Genomic DNA, 18,171 nt, shown 5'->3' on the forward strand with positions numbered 1-18,171 from the left:
TAGCTGGGGGTTAAGAAAACGAGCGAGACAAATAGAGAAGCACAATTGATTTGACAAATTTATGGGGCAGAACAAATTCGTCTTTTTTCTTTTGATTACCTGATCAACGGCCAGATCTGTAAGTTTACGTCGTCGACCGCCTCCTTGTCTGTTCATGGCTACGGTAGCGTCGATCTCGACGGCGTCGTCCGATAATAACAGCTGATTGCTCTGTAAAACTCTTTCAAATTGATCCATAAGCGAATTCACATCATAATCATTACCAGGGGCGAGAACACCGCTGATGGGTGTTTGTAGAGTGGGTGCCGACATGGTCATATTGATTACGGGTGCATCGTGGCCGATTTCTCTAGCGAAGGTGACGATCTCGCTCAGCATGCGATGTAATGAAGTGTGATAAGAGGCCAAATCTGTAGAGTTAATCTCTCTCAGATTCATGCTCCTTCTCAACGACACACTGTTGAAGCGTGGTCGCGGTAAAACGTGATATCCGTTAACGAACCCGCCTTCTCGGATCAGCGTATCAATTTCCGTACGGCTTAATCGACTCTGTCTGTTAGGGTCAGTCTCGCGTAAAGCGTCAATATTACCTGATGTGGGGCTCGTGCTGCTGGTAGATGGCTGTGGAGTATCATCAGCGTCAGGGCGCTCTGTGTCGTCACAGTCAGGATCGCTGTCGGTACATGCAGGGAGTTGATTATTTAAAACACCACCGCATTGTACAACATGATTGTTGTCTACGCTTAGCACGTGATCGTACAAATTAATATTTGAATTTACGGCTAATTCAAAAAGATCCAAATTAGCGTCTACGCTCAGAACTGGATCGAACAAATTAATATTTGGATTTTCAGCTAATTCAAAAAGATCCAAATTAGAGGGGGATTGCGAAGATTCTAGATTAAACAAATACTGTTCTAAAGAATCCGGAAGCCGACTTAGCATTTCAATTTCGTCCGGTGACAGTTCTGCGTTGTCGTCTGAGCAAAAGCTTTTTGACCCATCCATTTTAGATTTCAGACCAAAACATGAAATATTACAAAATCATAAAGAGTATATGGAATAAATCAATACATGATAGATGAAGAAAAATAACAGAGTATATGTAATATAAAAAATCAATACATGATAGATGTAAAAAACATGCATACATAAAACAAAATTACAGAGTATCTGGAATATAAAAATCAATACAAAAGTTTAATGGAATAAATCTATATTGAATTAACTGCAACGTTCCATCTATGATGATGAGAATAATACGAATTTACTCGTCTATTGCATTAGAGATGACGCGAAGAAAGACTAGAATTTCGCGACAGAATTCAGCGATCAAACGATCGGATTCAGTGGACCTGCGATCGCTTCTATCAAATTCCTGATAGATGGTGGATCTCAGGGTTTGAAAACGACGAAATAGTCGATCAACCGCATTTTGAATGAAGCGATCCTGTACGTCCAATCGTCCGCGTGTCTCAAGGTGATAGGCGCGAGCCTGGCCCGCCAATACGGCGGATCTGCGACGGTCTTCGATGCGTGCTTCACGAAACTCACTAAGTAGCGCGGTCAGATTGCTGTCTATTCCATCCACTTTATCACTCAGCTCAATGTATTTGTTGTCAGAATCAACCTGGGTGTCGCGAAACTCTTGACATAATGCCTCTATTAAATTAGTATCGGCGAGTGGCTCGTCAGCCGGGCGATGCTCTGCTGACACTTCTTCAACGTCGATGTCTTCTTCTTCCGACGGAGTTTGGGTCGCTTTCGTACTTGTCCAAGTGATGCGTCGAGGTGTATGCCAGCTAGTCATGTGGTCGGGGGTATAACCCGACCCTGCTGCGGTCGGGGCTATAACACAAAAATTGTTATGGTATGATTCAATTTGTGTTTAAATGAAAATAATAATGTAGATAGTCTCACCATAAAGAAATACGCTGTCAAGACTCGGCGCAGGACTGCTCGGCGGCGTCGGACAGAAAGTTTTCCTGTCAGGACTGTTTTCAGGACTGATTGACGGGATAAAACAAAACGTTTTTCTCTCAGGACAGGCCGGTGAGGTAGGACGATCGGTTTTTCTACTCTTCTTTCTCAAAGGTTCACCGCTGGGTCCAGCGACCTGGTCTAAAGCAGAGCCGGCAGGAACTATTTGATCCGCAGCGTGTGTCGGCGTGGGGTCAGGCCCGTCATCATTATTCTGTTGAGCGGTGTCAGTCAGTGGGAAGCCGGGTTGCGTGATAAACTGAATGAAATCTAAAATAAATAAATAAATAAATTAGATTTTTCATAAATGTTAAGAAAAAAAAAAAAAAAAACACAATGTCGGCGATGGGTCTTGTTTTACCATCAGACGCACTGTCTGCTTCAACCAGCTGAGGGCTCACTGTGAATGAAAAAAAGAGAGACAATTTTATTATTTATAAATTTTTTATTATTTATTTTTATTTATTTATTTATTTATTTTTATTTATTTATTTTTTATTATTTATTTATTTATTTATGATGTCGGCGATGGGTCTTGTTTTACCATCAGACGCACTGTCTGCTTCAACCAGCTGAGGGCTCACTGTGAATGAAAAAAAGAGAGACAATTTTATTATTTATTAATTTTTTATTATTTATTTTTATTTATTTATTTATTTATTTTTATTTATTTATTTTTTATTATTTATTTATTTATTTATGATGTCGGCGATGGGTCTTGTTTTACCATCAGACGCACTGTCTGCTTCAACCAGCTGAGGGCTCACTGTGAATGAAAAAAAGAGAGACAATTTTTTATTTTTTTTATTTTTTTTTATTATTTATTAATTTTTTATTATTTATTAATTTTTTATTTTTATTTATTTATTTATTTTTATTTATTTATTTATTTTTTATTTATAAAAGAGCAGTCCTCACATGCATCATTGCTATCGTGAGCGTCACTTTCAACATTCGAACCTGTGAGGCAAAAATCCTGTTATGAATGGAAACATTTGTGAGTCGCTTTATATGCATGTCTGATGACAGATGCTGAAAAAAATCATTAATTTTCTAAATGTTATTTCACCCCGGTGCTCTAGGGGTGCAATTACACCATAACTGGATGTAGTTTTAACTCCGGGACACCGGGTGGCACCGGAGAGCATGCCATTGTGTCATAACTGGATGTAGTTTTAACTCCGGGACACCGGGTGGCACCGGAGAGCATACCATTGTGTCATAACTGGATGTAGTTTTAACTCCGGGACACCGGGTGGCACCGGAGAGCATACCATTGTGTCATAACTGGATGTAGTTTTAACTCCGGGACACCGGATGGCGCCGGAGAGTACCCGTAACAGTAACATGCTGTGTTGAAGACACTGGCTAAACTCAAGCTTTTATGTTTTTTAAAATAATCTGCAACTATATCAAATAACAGATCGATCGCCTTGCGAAACAGATAGACATCAAAACTAGTTTTTGATATACGATATCATGCACATTTAAGAGCAGTTAGCACCGTAGCACGCGCTGCTAAGCTAAACCATGCATTCCTAACAAGGGCGGTTCTGAGTCATGGGGGGACCGACAGTAACGCGATGGTGTTTTAATAAAAAATACACGGATAACGCTACGACGGGGAGCCGATTTAATGCATGCAGACTTGAAAAATATACATAGCAAACAGAATCGTAGCATAGCTGCTAACTGTCCCGGGACACTTCCTGTTATGGGAGCTCTGTCTTTTTCATAATAAAAGCCACGGGGCCTCGTATTGGTAAAAACAACAAGAAACATTACGTATTGCTTTATGTACAGAAACAATAATAATTAATACATCATTACGGTAGAACAATCCTGCAAAACATTTATAATAAACGGATATGACTAAAAAAATATATTTTAGATGGAAAAACAATAGCCATGATTAAAGCCATCATGAAAAAAATAGATATTGCCTGACAACGATTGTTTTTTTAAAAATAAAACACTGTACCCCAAGCATGAATGACTAAAATAGACATTTTTCCTGACAAAGATTGTTTTTAAAATAAAACAATGCTTCAGAAAAACAGTTTTTCCCATGCATAAATGACTAGAAAACAATAATGTCGATTTTAGTTATAGCTGATAGACCAAAGATGACTCAATGATTAAAACACTGTACCCATGCATGAATGTTTAAAACATCAATAACTCAATGCTAATGTTAGTTATAGTTGATAAATCACATCAATAGCACATTGCATGTTTAAAGCATCATTGTATAACATTATAGCATCAAATATAGAGAAAAAATACTCACCGTTCTGCATTTTGATGAGGGAGAGAGATGATGAGATGCTGTGGTCTAAAAGTTCAGTATTATTATGCATTTTTCCCCTCACACACACATATATACACATTTGTAATGGGGTAAAAAATGGAGAAAAACACGCTTGTGTCCAATAGATGGCGCCATTGCACTACGCATTTTGGGGGCTTATCTCATGACCGACCATGGCCTTTTGGGGGCTACTGAATGCTTTTCACTTGAGACTGTCACAATCAGGACGACTCCCTACGGATGTACTACTGGTAAAAGATTGTAATTGGAAAAAATAAAGACCGTGCCTGTTACACACACAGACACATTTCAGTGTTTAAACATTTAACTGATTGCATTTTGTAAGGCTTATATTGTTTTAAAAGAACAGATGTTTGTGGGAGACAGACTTCACAACACTGCCCCATTCATATACGCTGCTCTGGGCTGCGCGGGGAATTTTCTGATAACAGCGACTTCAAAAGATAAAACCTTCTGTCAATAACATGATTTATTATACCGCATTCAAAACAAAAAAACCAACTGTCAAATTCATCAAAACAAAAAAACCTAATGTCATAAACCATCAAAACCAACTGTCAAAGTCATCAAAGACATCAAAACCAACTGTCAAAGTCATCAAAAACTTACTGTCAATCATATGATTTATTATGACAATAGGTCAAAAACCAACTGTCAAAAACATCAAAACCTAATGTCAATCATATGATTTATTATAACAATAGGTCAAAAACCAACTGTCAAAAACATCAAAACCTAATGTCAATTCAATCATATGATTTATTATAACAATAGGTCAAAAACCAACTGTCAAAAACATCAAAACCTAATGTCAATCATATGATTTATTATGACTATAGGTCAAAAACCAACTGTCAAAAACATCAAAACCTAATGTCAATCACATGATTTATTATGACAATAGGTCAAAAACCAACTGTCAAAAACATCAAAACCTAATGTCAATCACATGATTTATTAAACAGGAAGTCCCGCCTATACAGGAAGTCCCTCCTACACCGGATGTCCCGCCTATACAGGAAGCCCCCTCCTACACCGGATGCCCCGCCTATACAGGAAGTCCCTCCTATACAGGAAGTCCCGCCTATACAGGAAGTCCCGCCTATACAGGAAGTCCCGCCTATACAGGAAGTCCCGCCTACACCGGAAGTCCCGCCTACACCGGAAGTCCCGCCCCCTATACCGGAAGTCCCGCCCCCTATACCGGAAGTCCCGCCCACCTGTCAATCAATCAAATTCTGACAGTTGGTATAGTATACTTACTACTATTGAGGATGACGTGTTGATTAAACAATTATTAAATAGGAATATTCGAAAGATCGGAGTCATCATGCCGGAGACGGGTTTATTGAGGATGACGTGTTGATTAAACAATTATTAAATAGGAATATTCAAAAGATCGGAGTCATCATGCTGGAGACGGGTTTATTGAGGATGACGTGTTGATTAAACAATTATTAAATAGGAATATTCGAAAGATCGGAGTGATCATGCAGGAGATTGGTTTATTGAGGATGACGTGTCGATGAGGCAATTTCAGGGGGAGTCTACAATACAATGATCTGATTTATTAGAGCATTTATATATATTTATTTTATACAGTATATAGTATTTTAAACACTAGATACATGCTGTGAAAATCTTAAATCATATAATAAATAATAAAAATAATCAAACATAGTTATGGTGATCACTTATTATTACTTATGAAGTTTTGTTGCGCATAAAGCATCAGCTTTGCTTTTAAAAGAATCCACATGCTACAGATAAAACAAATATTTCCCTCACGCACGGGTTATTTAAAGGTGACCTTTGTTCAAGCCTTATTTATTTTTAGATTCCTCGTGTCAGAATGGCCCCAATGCACAGAACAATCTCAACAACAAGATGCTAGACATGCCTGTGTTTTTATTTGAGCTAGATTTTGAATCTCTCAGTGTTTTACCTAGGGTGACCATATTTTGATTACCGAGAACCAGGACAGTCTGCCCGGCCATGAGATACTCAAATGATACTCGAAGTTTACTCAAAGATTCCTTATTAATTTCAATACATTTAAAGTATACCCCCTCTGTATGGATAGAAATTTGTTATATTAAAAAACAGGACATGTCCTGGGAAAACAGGATGTTTGGTCACCCTAGTTTTACCAATCTTTTAATAATTCAGTTTGCGATATAGAATGTTCAGAACAGAATATAGAAGAATAGATCAGAATATATTAAATAATATATAATATAGGTTAGAACAGTAAAGTGAAATGCATTAGTACATAATATAGAACAAAACCGAATAGAATATATAAAAGAATAGAGTAGCACAGAATAATACAATATACAGTATAACACACTAGAGAAAAATAGAAAAAAATAGAATAGAATAGAATTCTCAATCGTGTTTTGAACAAACCTGGTGACATAATATTGTTTCATGGACAAGTCTGGCAAATCCATCCAACTTCACTCCTGAATTACTGCGGCTCCTCATGCTGTCATCTGTTGTCGTTGACTTTTATGACTTATTTATGGTCTTGTCATGGAATTTCAGAAGATATCTTGCAAAATAACCTTCTGCTTACAGGAGGAGATCATGCAACCAGATCTTTACTGACTCATGATTAGCCATGTCATGCTCGCAATGTTGTCTATCCATTTACTCCATAATAAAAACGATTGAAATAAACAGGCTCACCACACACACATTTGACCATTTTATGGATCTGCATTAAAGCTCAGGATCCCGCATTAACGTTGACAGCAAACGGGAGACCGCCCACAATAATGACGTACATAGAAAACCGTGAAGTTTAATAATCCTTTCGCCAGCATCCAGGCACGGGCAGAAGATTTCTAGTTATTTTAAACAAACATTCCAATTCGTAACAGCTTTCTAATCACCTATTCCTACCAACACGTTAATTACAATGTCATGTGTTGGGGTTTATAACGGAAAAGTGCGTTTAGCTTCTCCGTTTGACGTTGGGCTCTGCTCTGCCTACGGTATGCGCGCTGGACCAAACGCGATTTGTTTTCATGTAGAAGCTCGTCTTCTGATTGGTTCACGGTGAGTGCACTGAAGTATATTGACTGCACTGACACTGAAAGCCAACAATAAAGATTCTCTCTAGTTTTGCGAGTCAAGTGTGATGTTGTCCTGTGCCATGTAAACATTTTCAATTATATAAAAGTATACTTTTATCTTGACAAGTGTCATACATTTCAGGTCTGTATATTTTCTTCAATTTCAGAGACTTTGTAAACCAGTGACTAGACTCATGGACCAATCCAAAGTCCAAAAAAATAAATCCATGTGCTTAAAGGATTACATAATATAGAACAGAAAATAATATAGTAATATCGAATAGAACAGCTTGATAATACACTAGAACAGAATAGAATTTAAACAAACCTAGTGACATTGACATAATATTGTATTGAACAAAAACCACAGACACCTCAGTTGTGTTACCACAGCTTGATTTATTGTACTAAAATTTATGTTTGACAGCAACTATGGAAATAATCATTCAAGTGTCCAACAGCATGTCAAATATTCAAATGTTTCTTTTTGGTTCTTGGAATTAAATGATTGATTGCAGTGCTAATAATAGTCTCATAATTATTCTTATGTAGGTGAAGAAACGTTGTATATTTCACTATAAGTAAGTATTAATCTAAAACAATGGACTCCTAAGCATGTGTTGTATCAAGAGTGCATGTGCTGTGGAAGGTGGCATAGATTGATTTTAGCTACTGCAGGCCTTTTTTAAGTCGATGGCTTAAACAATGTTTTTAGACATAAAGGTATCCTAAGTGATACAGAATGAATGTATCGAGTGTGTCAAATTCTTGTACCCCTGAATTAGTGCACTTTTTTTTACCAATGTGCATCTGATAATGTTATACAGGAAAAACTCCAGTCTTACTCTGGTTTAGCACCTTGTGTAGAGGAATATATAAAACAAAACTTCAGCTAGAGGCCTTTCAGCATGAAAATACAGAAATAAAAAACTACAATTGCAACTGTCAAAATACACATTCAGTACATATTCTTTGGAGTGTTACTAGTAACTTGACCTCTTGGTTTTACTGCAGTGTCTTCTTGTACCCAAACCCCATTTCCACTGGTGCATCATTGAGTTCAGGCAAATGACAGAGTTGCCTTCTTTCTAAGGTCTTCCTAAGTTGTCAGTTTATCTATGATATGCATAACAAACCATTTTGACCTCTTTTGCCACAATATATATGCTTAAACTGTATCGATTCAGTGTGGATAAAATGCATCCGTTCTACTCTAACCATTGTGCCGAACCCTATGACACACCAATCCCCCCCTTTACTAAAAACCCAGCCTACCCCTCAGCAGATCCACCGAACGAATCGCTCAAAAAAGCTGGGTTTGTTCAAATGGGCAAAATCCTGACCCCTGAAAATGGCCGTCTGGTCTCCTAGCGAAAGCTTCTCCAGGATTTCCTTGTCGACATCGCTGCCCATTGCAATCACCGTGGGAACGCCCTCTGCCCTGCGCATCGCACTAATGCCTTCCTCTAGGTTCTTGTTGCTGGTGACCCCGTCAGTGATGAAGACGAAAGACAGCTCTGCATTTCGTCTAGCCAATCGGGTGCCTGTGCTTGTGACAATGTTGTTGACAGCGTACATAATACCACTTCCCACATTAGAAGTAGAATCCAGGTAACTCATAGTGGCCAGGCCATCAGAGATAACTGTGAAGTTGTTGGTAAGTTCGAAGGCCAGTTTGTGTTGGTTTTCATCGCCAAACTGCAGAAGAGCCACCCTGGCGTTACGTTCATCGTCATCTTTACGGGCTAGGGACAGAAGGTTGGCGACATTCTCCACGAACTCGCGTGCATAGCGGAAATTCTCCTGACCCATGCGCTCTGATCCATCCAGCATAAAGATGAGATCAACAGGCCGCTGGATGCAGTTGGCTACGGCTGGCTCTATAAAATACAAAAACAGCAATGATTTTCTAGGTTGTCATGCTTTGGATTTAGGTGGTACTTTAAGCTTGAATTGGACCAATACAAAAAAAAAATCTTGAATTGAATCAATTATATAGCAAGCGAAAAACAGCATGGCAACAGAGTAGTATGTCCAAATACATCGTTTTCGAAAAACAGTAGGCGAAAAGTACCCAGATGACCTACTACTTCTGGTGAGATTCTGAAGTGTGCATTCGATGGACACTTTACTATCCCATGAGGCTACGGGAGAGTATATGGGTCAATGACATATGTCATGTATTTTTTGTGTCCGAAAAATGTAATAAATACATGTCACATATACAATATTTCCTTTATAAGATACTCTTTTAATTTTTGAGTTGTGGTGTTTCAAAGACCTAAAATGTCAGGTGGTGCGACCAGCAAATTTACATTTAAAAGTATCAATTCACCCTTCGCCGGGAGTTTGATTGACAGGCGATTGGACCAATCACATCGCAGAACCTGCCGTTTTGTCTGACAAGGCAGTCAGGAGAGTTAGTAGATAAACGTCGGTGGACTTGAACCTGGAAAACTTGGTGTGTACTGACATCGTTCCGCGGTTGAAACAACATTTATTTTAGTGTTCATTCATGTTTATTTCATGCTTATCAATGAACTAGAAGGAAGAGATAATCGGTCACGAGCAGCTTTAAATGAGGCGCTACAGCGACATTAAAGTCACATTAAAGAGCCACAAAACGGTATTTATTGTTTACATTTCTTTAAAGAAATAACAATTTCAAAGTTGAGACTTTGCTCTGTCCTGTCTGTCGGCGTGTTGTCAGTGTCCTCCTTGCTCCGCGATGTATTTTCTCTACGTGAGAACGTGTGTGTGGTGTGGGAGCGCCATGGCTTGTCGGACATAGCAACAGTAACTAAAGGGGGCGGGTCTTAGCGAACGGTCAATTGCAAAATGAAGTAAGGAATATAAATGTAAACCATTATATAATGTATACAAAAAACATAAAAATTGTGTTCTGAACACAGAAAAGTGTCCGTTTTTATGAAATGGACTAAAAGGGCAATACATAAAAAAGGGAAAGGGAATTTACCATGTGATACGCATTTTACAATGATTCATATGTATATTGTATATGTACATTATTTTAAATGAATATATGGTGGGACCACCTGACATTTTCTGGGTGGTAAAATCAGAAATTAATTAATTAATTAATTAATTAGAATTAATTCTGTCTTAAAAGCTGTAAAGAAACAATATTAATCAACACCATACATTTTTGGACATAAAAATTAATTTTAAAACTCTTTTGCTTAAAATTATTTTTTTATCTTAAAAAATATATTATTTTTCATATTCTTCATTGACCCATTTATGAATGGCAGTGAAGTGACGCAGCTGACTCTGGTAGGTCACGTGACAACATGGCGGATGTAGTACCGTACATTCAATTTTCATTCATACTCATAATCATATTATACAGAATCGCAAAGTAAATTCCGATTCAAATGTAGTACTTACTCAGTATGAGATTTTTTACAGAATAAATTGTCGAATTGAGATAAAGTTAATTTAAAAGTAAATAAACCTCGAAATATTTTAATTGCTAAAGATATTTATTTGTTACAAATATAATTCAAGTTGCACTTTTGCAGTCCAAGAGCTTGCGTTTTTTTCATTGCACATTTCTGATATACAGTGTCATATATATAATACTTACTACTAAATATACATCATTTTGTATTAAGAAAAATCTCATTATTTACCATAATGGCAGACAAAAAATCTTCTCACTGAATTGTGCATAGTCCATATAGCTCAGACATCTTTTTTTCACTCACACATATTCAATATCAAGATGTACAAGGCTAATTCACATTTAAATGTATTTCCACCAAAATAATCACGAGATAAACATCAATCATGCAATAATTGACACATAAATGGCCATTACGTTTATATGAGGAGGCTACAAAAAGTATGACTGAATTGCCATTGCACAAGCATGCTTTTAGAATGATATACTCTCTAAAGCTTTTTTGTTGCCTAAAAATCAGATTAACTCTCAGGGTGATGATACATGGGGCAATTTTTTTGAGCAATGTTGCTGGGCAATGTAACAAAGCAATGTTGCTTGGCCACTTTCCCATTGGGAATGGGCAACACATTTCTAATGGTGATGATACACAGGGCCACTTTTTGAGCAATGTTACTAGGCAATGTTGCCATCAACGGGCAACCAGGTAAGACACAGGGCCCATGACCGATCTAAAGTATCCAGATAGAAATTTGTTGCCCATTCCCGATAGGAAAGTGGCCAAGCAACATTGCTCAAAAAAGTTGCCCCATGTATCATCACCTTTAGGGGCAGTTATTTAGGAAATATACTTATTAAATTGAAAAAGAAACATTGTTGAAATATGTTTTAAGAATAGACCTGAATGCTATAACAGTGGTAAAGCAATTTAGAAAAAAAAATCTCAGTTGATCATCTTACAAATTATTTGTGTACAATAAAAAAGTGGCCATTTGAAGGTTGACAATGGTAAAGAAGGACTAAAAAGCTTCATAGATATTTCACCAACCTATGAGAAGCTACTAAACTCAGTCTTAATGTGCAAAGTGCAAAACCGATATGAATATAGTATCAACATTAATTGTTCATTAATGTACAGATGCTTTAAAGGAATACATTAACCAAAAATGAAAATTCTGTCATCATTAAATGTTATTTCAAACCTGTATGACTTTCTTACCATGCAAGACGCTTTTATGGAGATGTAATTGTGGAAAAGCTCACTTTTTAAAAAATGTCCTTTTGTGTTCCATGGAAGAAAGAAAGTCATACAGGTTTGGAACAACATGAGTTAAAGTAAATTATGAATTTAAATTTTTTGAAAAACCCTTCAAATCCTAGAAACTAAGGTACTCTAATTATAGCATGCTATGCAAGCAAAGTGTTGAAAAATCTGTTCATCTGTTCTCTTCATTTGCAAATGCAAACAATTATTACGGAGCGCCAGGCATCAATGTCAAGAGGCAAAGGTTGCCATTTCACATTATTGTAGCAGGGAATTGCTTTTAGCAGAGGTTAGCAAAGAATTATACGTTGTTATTAACTGGCCATGATGCTAACATGCTAGTTTCGTGCAAATTGCATCTTTAAGAGAGGTATTAGCAACTGCATTCGATTATTGTTAACGCAAAAACTACATTCATGCATAGACCAGCTAGCTTTTCCTTATTAAGCACAATTCTACAGCGAGGCCAAGGGCTTCCTACTATACCCTTTTAGTCAAGCTACCAATTTTTTTTATTTTTTATTTTGGAAATGCCCAATCCCATGCTTCCTAACACAAGCCAAGAGCTTTGTTTGGGTCTCCCATCTCAGAATATATCAATCTAAACGATTCAATGAACAGATTGGTCCATCTCTGTTTGTCAGGTTCAGAGGTCTGTTTAGCCATCTGGGCTGCGTAAGCCAATGTAGCTACAGCCTTGGTGTAGGTATCAGGGTGTTTGGCCTCTTGTAGATTGTTCATTAAGTCTGAGATGTTAAGTACAGTGGTTGGGATGGGACTGTCCTTCCACTCCTCTGCTAGGCCATCATCTGCAAGTGAGTGTTGAAACAATAGTTTTAGGGGCCTCCTAGCAACTGGCTCCCTCTAGATGCTGTTTGATTGGTTTGAGTTTTTATTTTGATATTTTAATTTTGCGCTGATCATTGTGCGTTTGGCTGACAGGCTCAAAAGGAAATGTCACTCAATGACTGTTTACACACAACTAAAATGTTCAGATACCGGTAACTTTTTACCTTTTTTTTTTCCGGTGGATTCATCATCTTTTAATGTCTTTTCACGTGATTTGTTGATATTTTCCATGAGAAAATCTTTAATATTGATTTCATATATGATTTTAACTGTAAAAAAAAATCCAACTTAACTGGTCAAACTGCTTATTTATACAGTAAATGAACAGTAAGTATTGCAAATTTGTACTTGTTTTTGAAAGAAGACTGCATTTATTTGATCAAAAATACAGTACAAACAGTAATATTATTTTAAAATATATATATTTTAAAATGCAATTTATTCCTGTGATGGCAAAGTAGAATTTTCAGCATTATAACTCCAGTCTTCAGTGTCACATGATCCTTCAGAAATCATTTTAAAGGTCCCGTTTTCCTGTGTTTTTGAAGCTTTGATTGTGTTTACAGTGTGCAATATAACATGTGTTCAAGTTTCGCTGTATTTTTCACACAACTTACTTATCTGTATACCGCTGTTTTCACTGTCCTAAAAACGGCTTGATGATTTCCTTGTTCTATGAAGTCCCTCCTTCAGAAATACGTAACGAGTTCTGATTGTGCCAGCGGTTCCTGTGTTGTGATTCGACAGCAGCTTAGCGCACGTTTCCTGGAAAGGTCACGCCTCTTACCATAACGGGGAGATGCATGCGCTCAATGTTATTGTAAACATGTCTATATTACCGTATCAATTTGAGCTGGAATCAGACCCGGGATGAAATTAACAGCGTCTCGACGACATGGCGACAAACACACTCTACAAACGCAACACTTCCTCTTCTCCACGTGGGAGAGCAACAAGACCACGCCCCCTTTTTTGCGTATTCTTGTGGGCGGAGGTTAGTCAACAAACTGTTCTATTGACGTCATTAAAGCAGGATGTACAGAGATGTAGTCCAAACCGGCCGTTCGCTGTAGGCTTTGAAAGGGAACTTCTGTTAAATAAAATATCTCGCTTGGCATTGAACTTTGAGCTTTATAATTTTACAGGTATTATTTATGCTCTAACAGCAACATTACACACCAACTAAAGTTTGAAAAATGGGATCATGAAGAACATGACCTTTAATATGCTGATTTGGTGCTCAAGAAACATTCCTTACGATCAATTATTATCATGCATATCAATGATTATCAATTATTATCAAACAGTTGTGCTGTTTAATATGTTTGTGGATTCCTTGATTAACAGAAAGTTAAAAAGAACATAATTTACTTCAAATAGAAATCTTTTGTAATAAATGTCTTTACTGTCATTTTTGATCAATTTAAAGCATCCTTGCCAAATACAAGTACTAATTTCTTTCTTTCTTTCAAAGAAAAGAAAGGCCTAATCCTTCATAACAACAATTTTTGGAGCATATGTAGAACAGCAACTTTGTACTTTCTTTATAGAATCGGAACAAGGTGAAAAAGATTCCACTGCAATGTTTAGTTTATGCAAACGGAGCCACAGTGACATTTCCCTGGTGAGACTGGGTTGATTATCACACATAACAAATCATTACATATACATTTGAGATGCATAACCTAACAAATGTATAACATTTGTTATGTGCACTGAACCGTTGACCTTCATGAATATGTTGATCATTTACTCTGCAAATCTGGACAATTATGTGCATTTTATTATTTTGTATAAATGTATATGGCTTCAATAGGCCAAATACAACCAGGGGTTTATTTATATTAGTATAATATAATGGCTGACAATAATTGGCCCTGAATAGTATTGCATTCATTGTTGTTAATGGTAACTAAAACTATTAAAAATAGTTTTTTGGTAATTAAAATAAAGCTGAAATAAAATAAAATATAAATATTAGATGGAAAAACTTGAAAATTACTACTGAAAAAAAAAAAAAAACTAAATCTGAAACTGAAATAAAAATAAATGAAAAGCCAAATAGAAACGACAATAGCACAACAACATTACCAGAACTAAAATTTAAATAAAAAAACTGAAAATATAAAAACAAAAACTAAGTCAAAATATTAATAAATACTATAATAGTATAATAATACTAAAATAACACTGATTGTATGTATAGAGTACTTCGCTTCTACCAATTCAAACCCTGTGAAAAGGCGATTCAAAAACAATAAGGTAAAGAAGAAAAATAATAAAATGTAGGTATTGACAAAAACATTCAGAATGTCTTTTGAAGAATTAGGAGCCTTCAACTTTTGTGAAGGACAAATTAGGAAAGAACACTTACCACTTTTACATGGAAGATCTGGGCAAACAATCACTGGATCTAATACAAATAAAGAAAAGAAAAGTAATGAAAAGAAAGCTCTCTTTTTATCATTTTGAATATCAAGACCACATGCTAAAAGACATTGTAAAGACAGGCCAGGTCACGAGACTCACCTGGGCAGAGGACGTTTTCAATCCTATCTATGAAATCCTCTGCAACCAGATCGGCGAAACGCCTCATGCCCATGACCCTTCTATCTTTGCTGCAAGTGATGGACTTCAGGCTTTCATTCTCTTCCGGCTGGTCGAACATGTCACCAATACCGATGGCATTCACGTCAATGCTGGTGTCCATGCAGAGGTAATTGAGCAGTTTGTCATCGTCACGGGGGTCATACCGGCCATCTGTGATCACAACCACTGTGACGCTAGCCTTGGCACGCCGGCTGTCGCGAATCAGGTTATCGTAGGCGAACTTTAGGGCGGAAGGCGTCCACGTTCCTCCAGCGATCCACTCAAGCTTTTTCACAGCCTCTTTGAAGGCGGACATAGAGTCGATCTTGGAGTCGTTGAGGCGAATAGCTTGGAATGTTCCGTTGTGGCTGTACTGGACAACGCCGACTCGTGTTCCTGAGAAATTTAGCAAATACAAATTTCATTAGGTTAAATTAAACCACTTCTGCATTGCTACCAAGAAAAAATATCGAGTTCTGGAGGAAGAGTGACCTCTGACCCTACGCATGACGTAGGAGTAGCGCAAGCCTAGGTGAGAGTAGATGCCTCTCGTGGTTCAAACAAATAGGGCTGGGCAGCAAACTCAAGCTCCTCTTCTCTTATATCGAAAGTCCTCTGACATTTCTCTGTAAAAATTCTTATATTAGACTTCTAATTCAAGACCCGTGTTTTGTTTTACTCTATCCACTGCGCTTCCGCATTCGTCAATACGTCATACATCGGGTCAGAGGTCACTCTTCCACTGGAACTAGACTCATGTACGGCCGTTAACGGAAGCCAGTGATTATACCCTGCAAGAAATTTTACATTCTCAGAACATCCCCGCTGGTGTCAATGACGTCACCTAATAACGTTCCCAGAATGTTCTGAGACGTCATGATGTGGAGTTCTTTAAAGGGTTTGGGGACATTATTTGGCGGACCTTCACAGAACATTCGGGATGTTCTCTGAACATTTAGAGGACCATATTTTATTTGGAAATTTGATATTCCCAGAACATTCTCAGAACGTCCCCGCTGGTGTCAATGACGTCACCTAGTAATGTTCCCAGAACGTTCCAAGACGGTCATGATGTAGAGTTCTTTAAAGGGTTGGGGCACGTTATTTGGAGGACCTTCACGGAACATTCAGGATGTTTTGGAACGTTTAGGGGACCATATTTTATTTGGAAATTTTATGTTCCCAGAAAGTTCTCAGAACATCCTTGTTGGTGTCAAGGACATCACCTAGTACCGTTCCCAGAATGTTCCGAGACGTCATGATGTGGAGTTCTTTAAAGGGTTGGGGCACGTTATTTGGAGGACTTTCACAGAACATTCAGGATGTTTTTGGAACATTTAGAGGACCATATTTTGTTTGGAAATGTAATGTTCCCAGAACATTCTCAAAACATCCCCGCTGGTGTCAATGACGTCACCAGTAACGTTCCCAGAACGTTCCGAGACGTCATGATGTGGAGTTCTTTAAAGGGTTTGGGGACATTATTTGGCGGACCTTAACAGTACATTCAGGACGTTCTCTGAACATTTAGAGGACCATATTATATTTGGAAATTTGATGTTCCCAGAACATTCTCAGAACATCCCCGCTGGTGTCAATGACATCACCTAGTAACGTTCCCAGAATGTTCCGAGATGGTCATGATGATGAGTTCTTTAAAGGGTTGGGGCACGTTATTTGGCGGACCTTCATAGAACATTCAGGACGTTCTCGGAACATTTAGAGGACCCTATTTTATTTGGAAATTTGATATTCCCAGAACATTCTCAGAACATCCCCGCTGGTGTCAATGACGTCACCTAGTAATGTTCCCAGAACGTTCCAAGACGGTCATGATGTAGAGTTCTTTAAAGGGTTTGGGGACATTATTTGGCGGACCTTCACAGTACATTCAGGACGTTCTCTGAACATTTAGAGGACCATATTATATTTGGAAATTTTATGTTCCCAGAACATTCTCAGAACATCCCCGCTGGTGTCAATGACATCACCTAGTAACGTTCCCAGAATGTTACGAGATGGTCATGATGATGAGTTCTTTAAAGGGTTGGGGCACGTTATTTGGCGGACCTTCATAGAACATTCAGGACGTTCTCGGAACATTTAGAGGACCCTATTTTATTTGGAAATTTTATGTTCCCAGAAAATTCTCAGAACAGCCCCGCTGGTGTCAATGACGTCACCAGTAACGTTCCCAGAACGTTCCGAGACGTCATGATGTGGAGTTCTTTAATGGGTTTGGGGACATTTTTTGGCAGATCTTCATAGAACATTCAGGACGTTCTCGGAACATTTAAAGGACCATATTTTTTTTGGAAATTTGATGTTCCCAGAACATTCTCAGAACATCCCCACTAGTGTCAATGACGGCACCAGTAACATTCCCAGAATGTTCCGAGAGGGTCATGATGTGGAGTTCTTTAAAGGGTTTAGTGACATTATTTGGCGGACCTTCACAGTACATTCAGGATTTTCTCAGAACATTAAGAGGACCATTTTTTATTTGGAAATGTAATGTTCCCAGAACATTCTCAGAACGTCCCCGCTGGTGTCAATGACGTCACCTAATAACGTTCCCAGAATGTTCCGAGACGGTCATGATGTGGAGTTCTTTAAAGGGTTGGGGCACATTATTTAGAGCAGTCATTCCCAA

At 37.8% G+C, this 18,171-nt stretch overlaps 2 protein-coding genes across 6 annotated transcripts in view; both read right to left on the reverse strand.

Annotated features, from left to right (window-relative positions):
- The window catches only part of phka2 (phosphorylase kinase, alpha 2 (liver)), a 44,065-nt gene extending 36,748 nt beyond the window's left edge, over positions 1 to 7,317 (reverse strand). Inside the window, exons 1-6 of one of the 3 annotated variants that reach the window (XM_079844153.1) lie at positions 4,271 to 4,478; positions 2,899 to 2,940; positions 2,708 to 2,746; positions 2,342 to 2,380; positions 1,921 to 2,250; positions 591 to 673 (exon numbers count right to left, since the gene is read on the reverse strand). In XM_079844153.1, coding sequence (XP_079700279.1) covers positions 591 to 673; positions 1,921 to 2,250; positions 2,342 to 2,380; positions 2,708 to 2,746; positions 2,899 to 2,940; positions 4,271 to 4,370 — 633 coding nt within the window. In that variant the 5' untranslated portion in view covers positions 4,371 to 4,478. Of the gene's footprint in view, positions 1 to 590; positions 674 to 1,920; positions 2,251 to 2,341; positions 2,381 to 2,707; positions 2,747 to 2,898; positions 2,941 to 4,270; positions 4,479 to 6,721 lie in introns of those variants that run through there. The other 2 variants (XM_079844155.1, XM_079844154.1) reach the window with 2 other exon arrangements.
- A 455-nt stretch (positions 7,318 to 7,772) lies between these two features.
- The window catches only part of col6a2 (collagen, type VI, alpha 2), a 30,594-nt gene continuing 20,195 nt past the window's right edge, over positions 7,773 to 18,171 (reverse strand). For 2 of the 3 annotated variants that reach the window (XM_079844487.1, XM_079844488.1), the window contains exons 26-28: positions 15,459 to 15,914; positions 15,304 to 15,342; positions 7,773 to 9,272 (exon numbers count right to left, since the gene is read on the reverse strand). In XM_079844487.1, coding sequence (XP_079700613.1) covers positions 8,671 to 9,272; positions 15,304 to 15,342; positions 15,459 to 15,914 — 1,097 coding nt within the window. In that variant the 3' untranslated portion in view covers positions 7,773 to 8,670. Of the gene's footprint in view, positions 9,273 to 10,880; positions 12,890 to 15,303; positions 15,343 to 15,458; positions 15,915 to 18,171 lie in introns of those variants that run through there. The other variant, XM_079844489.1, reaches the window with a different exon arrangement.

The sequence above is a fragment of the Gobio gobio genome, assembly GCF_949357685.1.
Source record: "Gobio gobio genome assembly, chromosome: 19".
NCBI lineage: Eukaryota > Metazoa > Chordata > Actinopteri > Cypriniformes > Gobionidae > Gobio > Gobio gobio.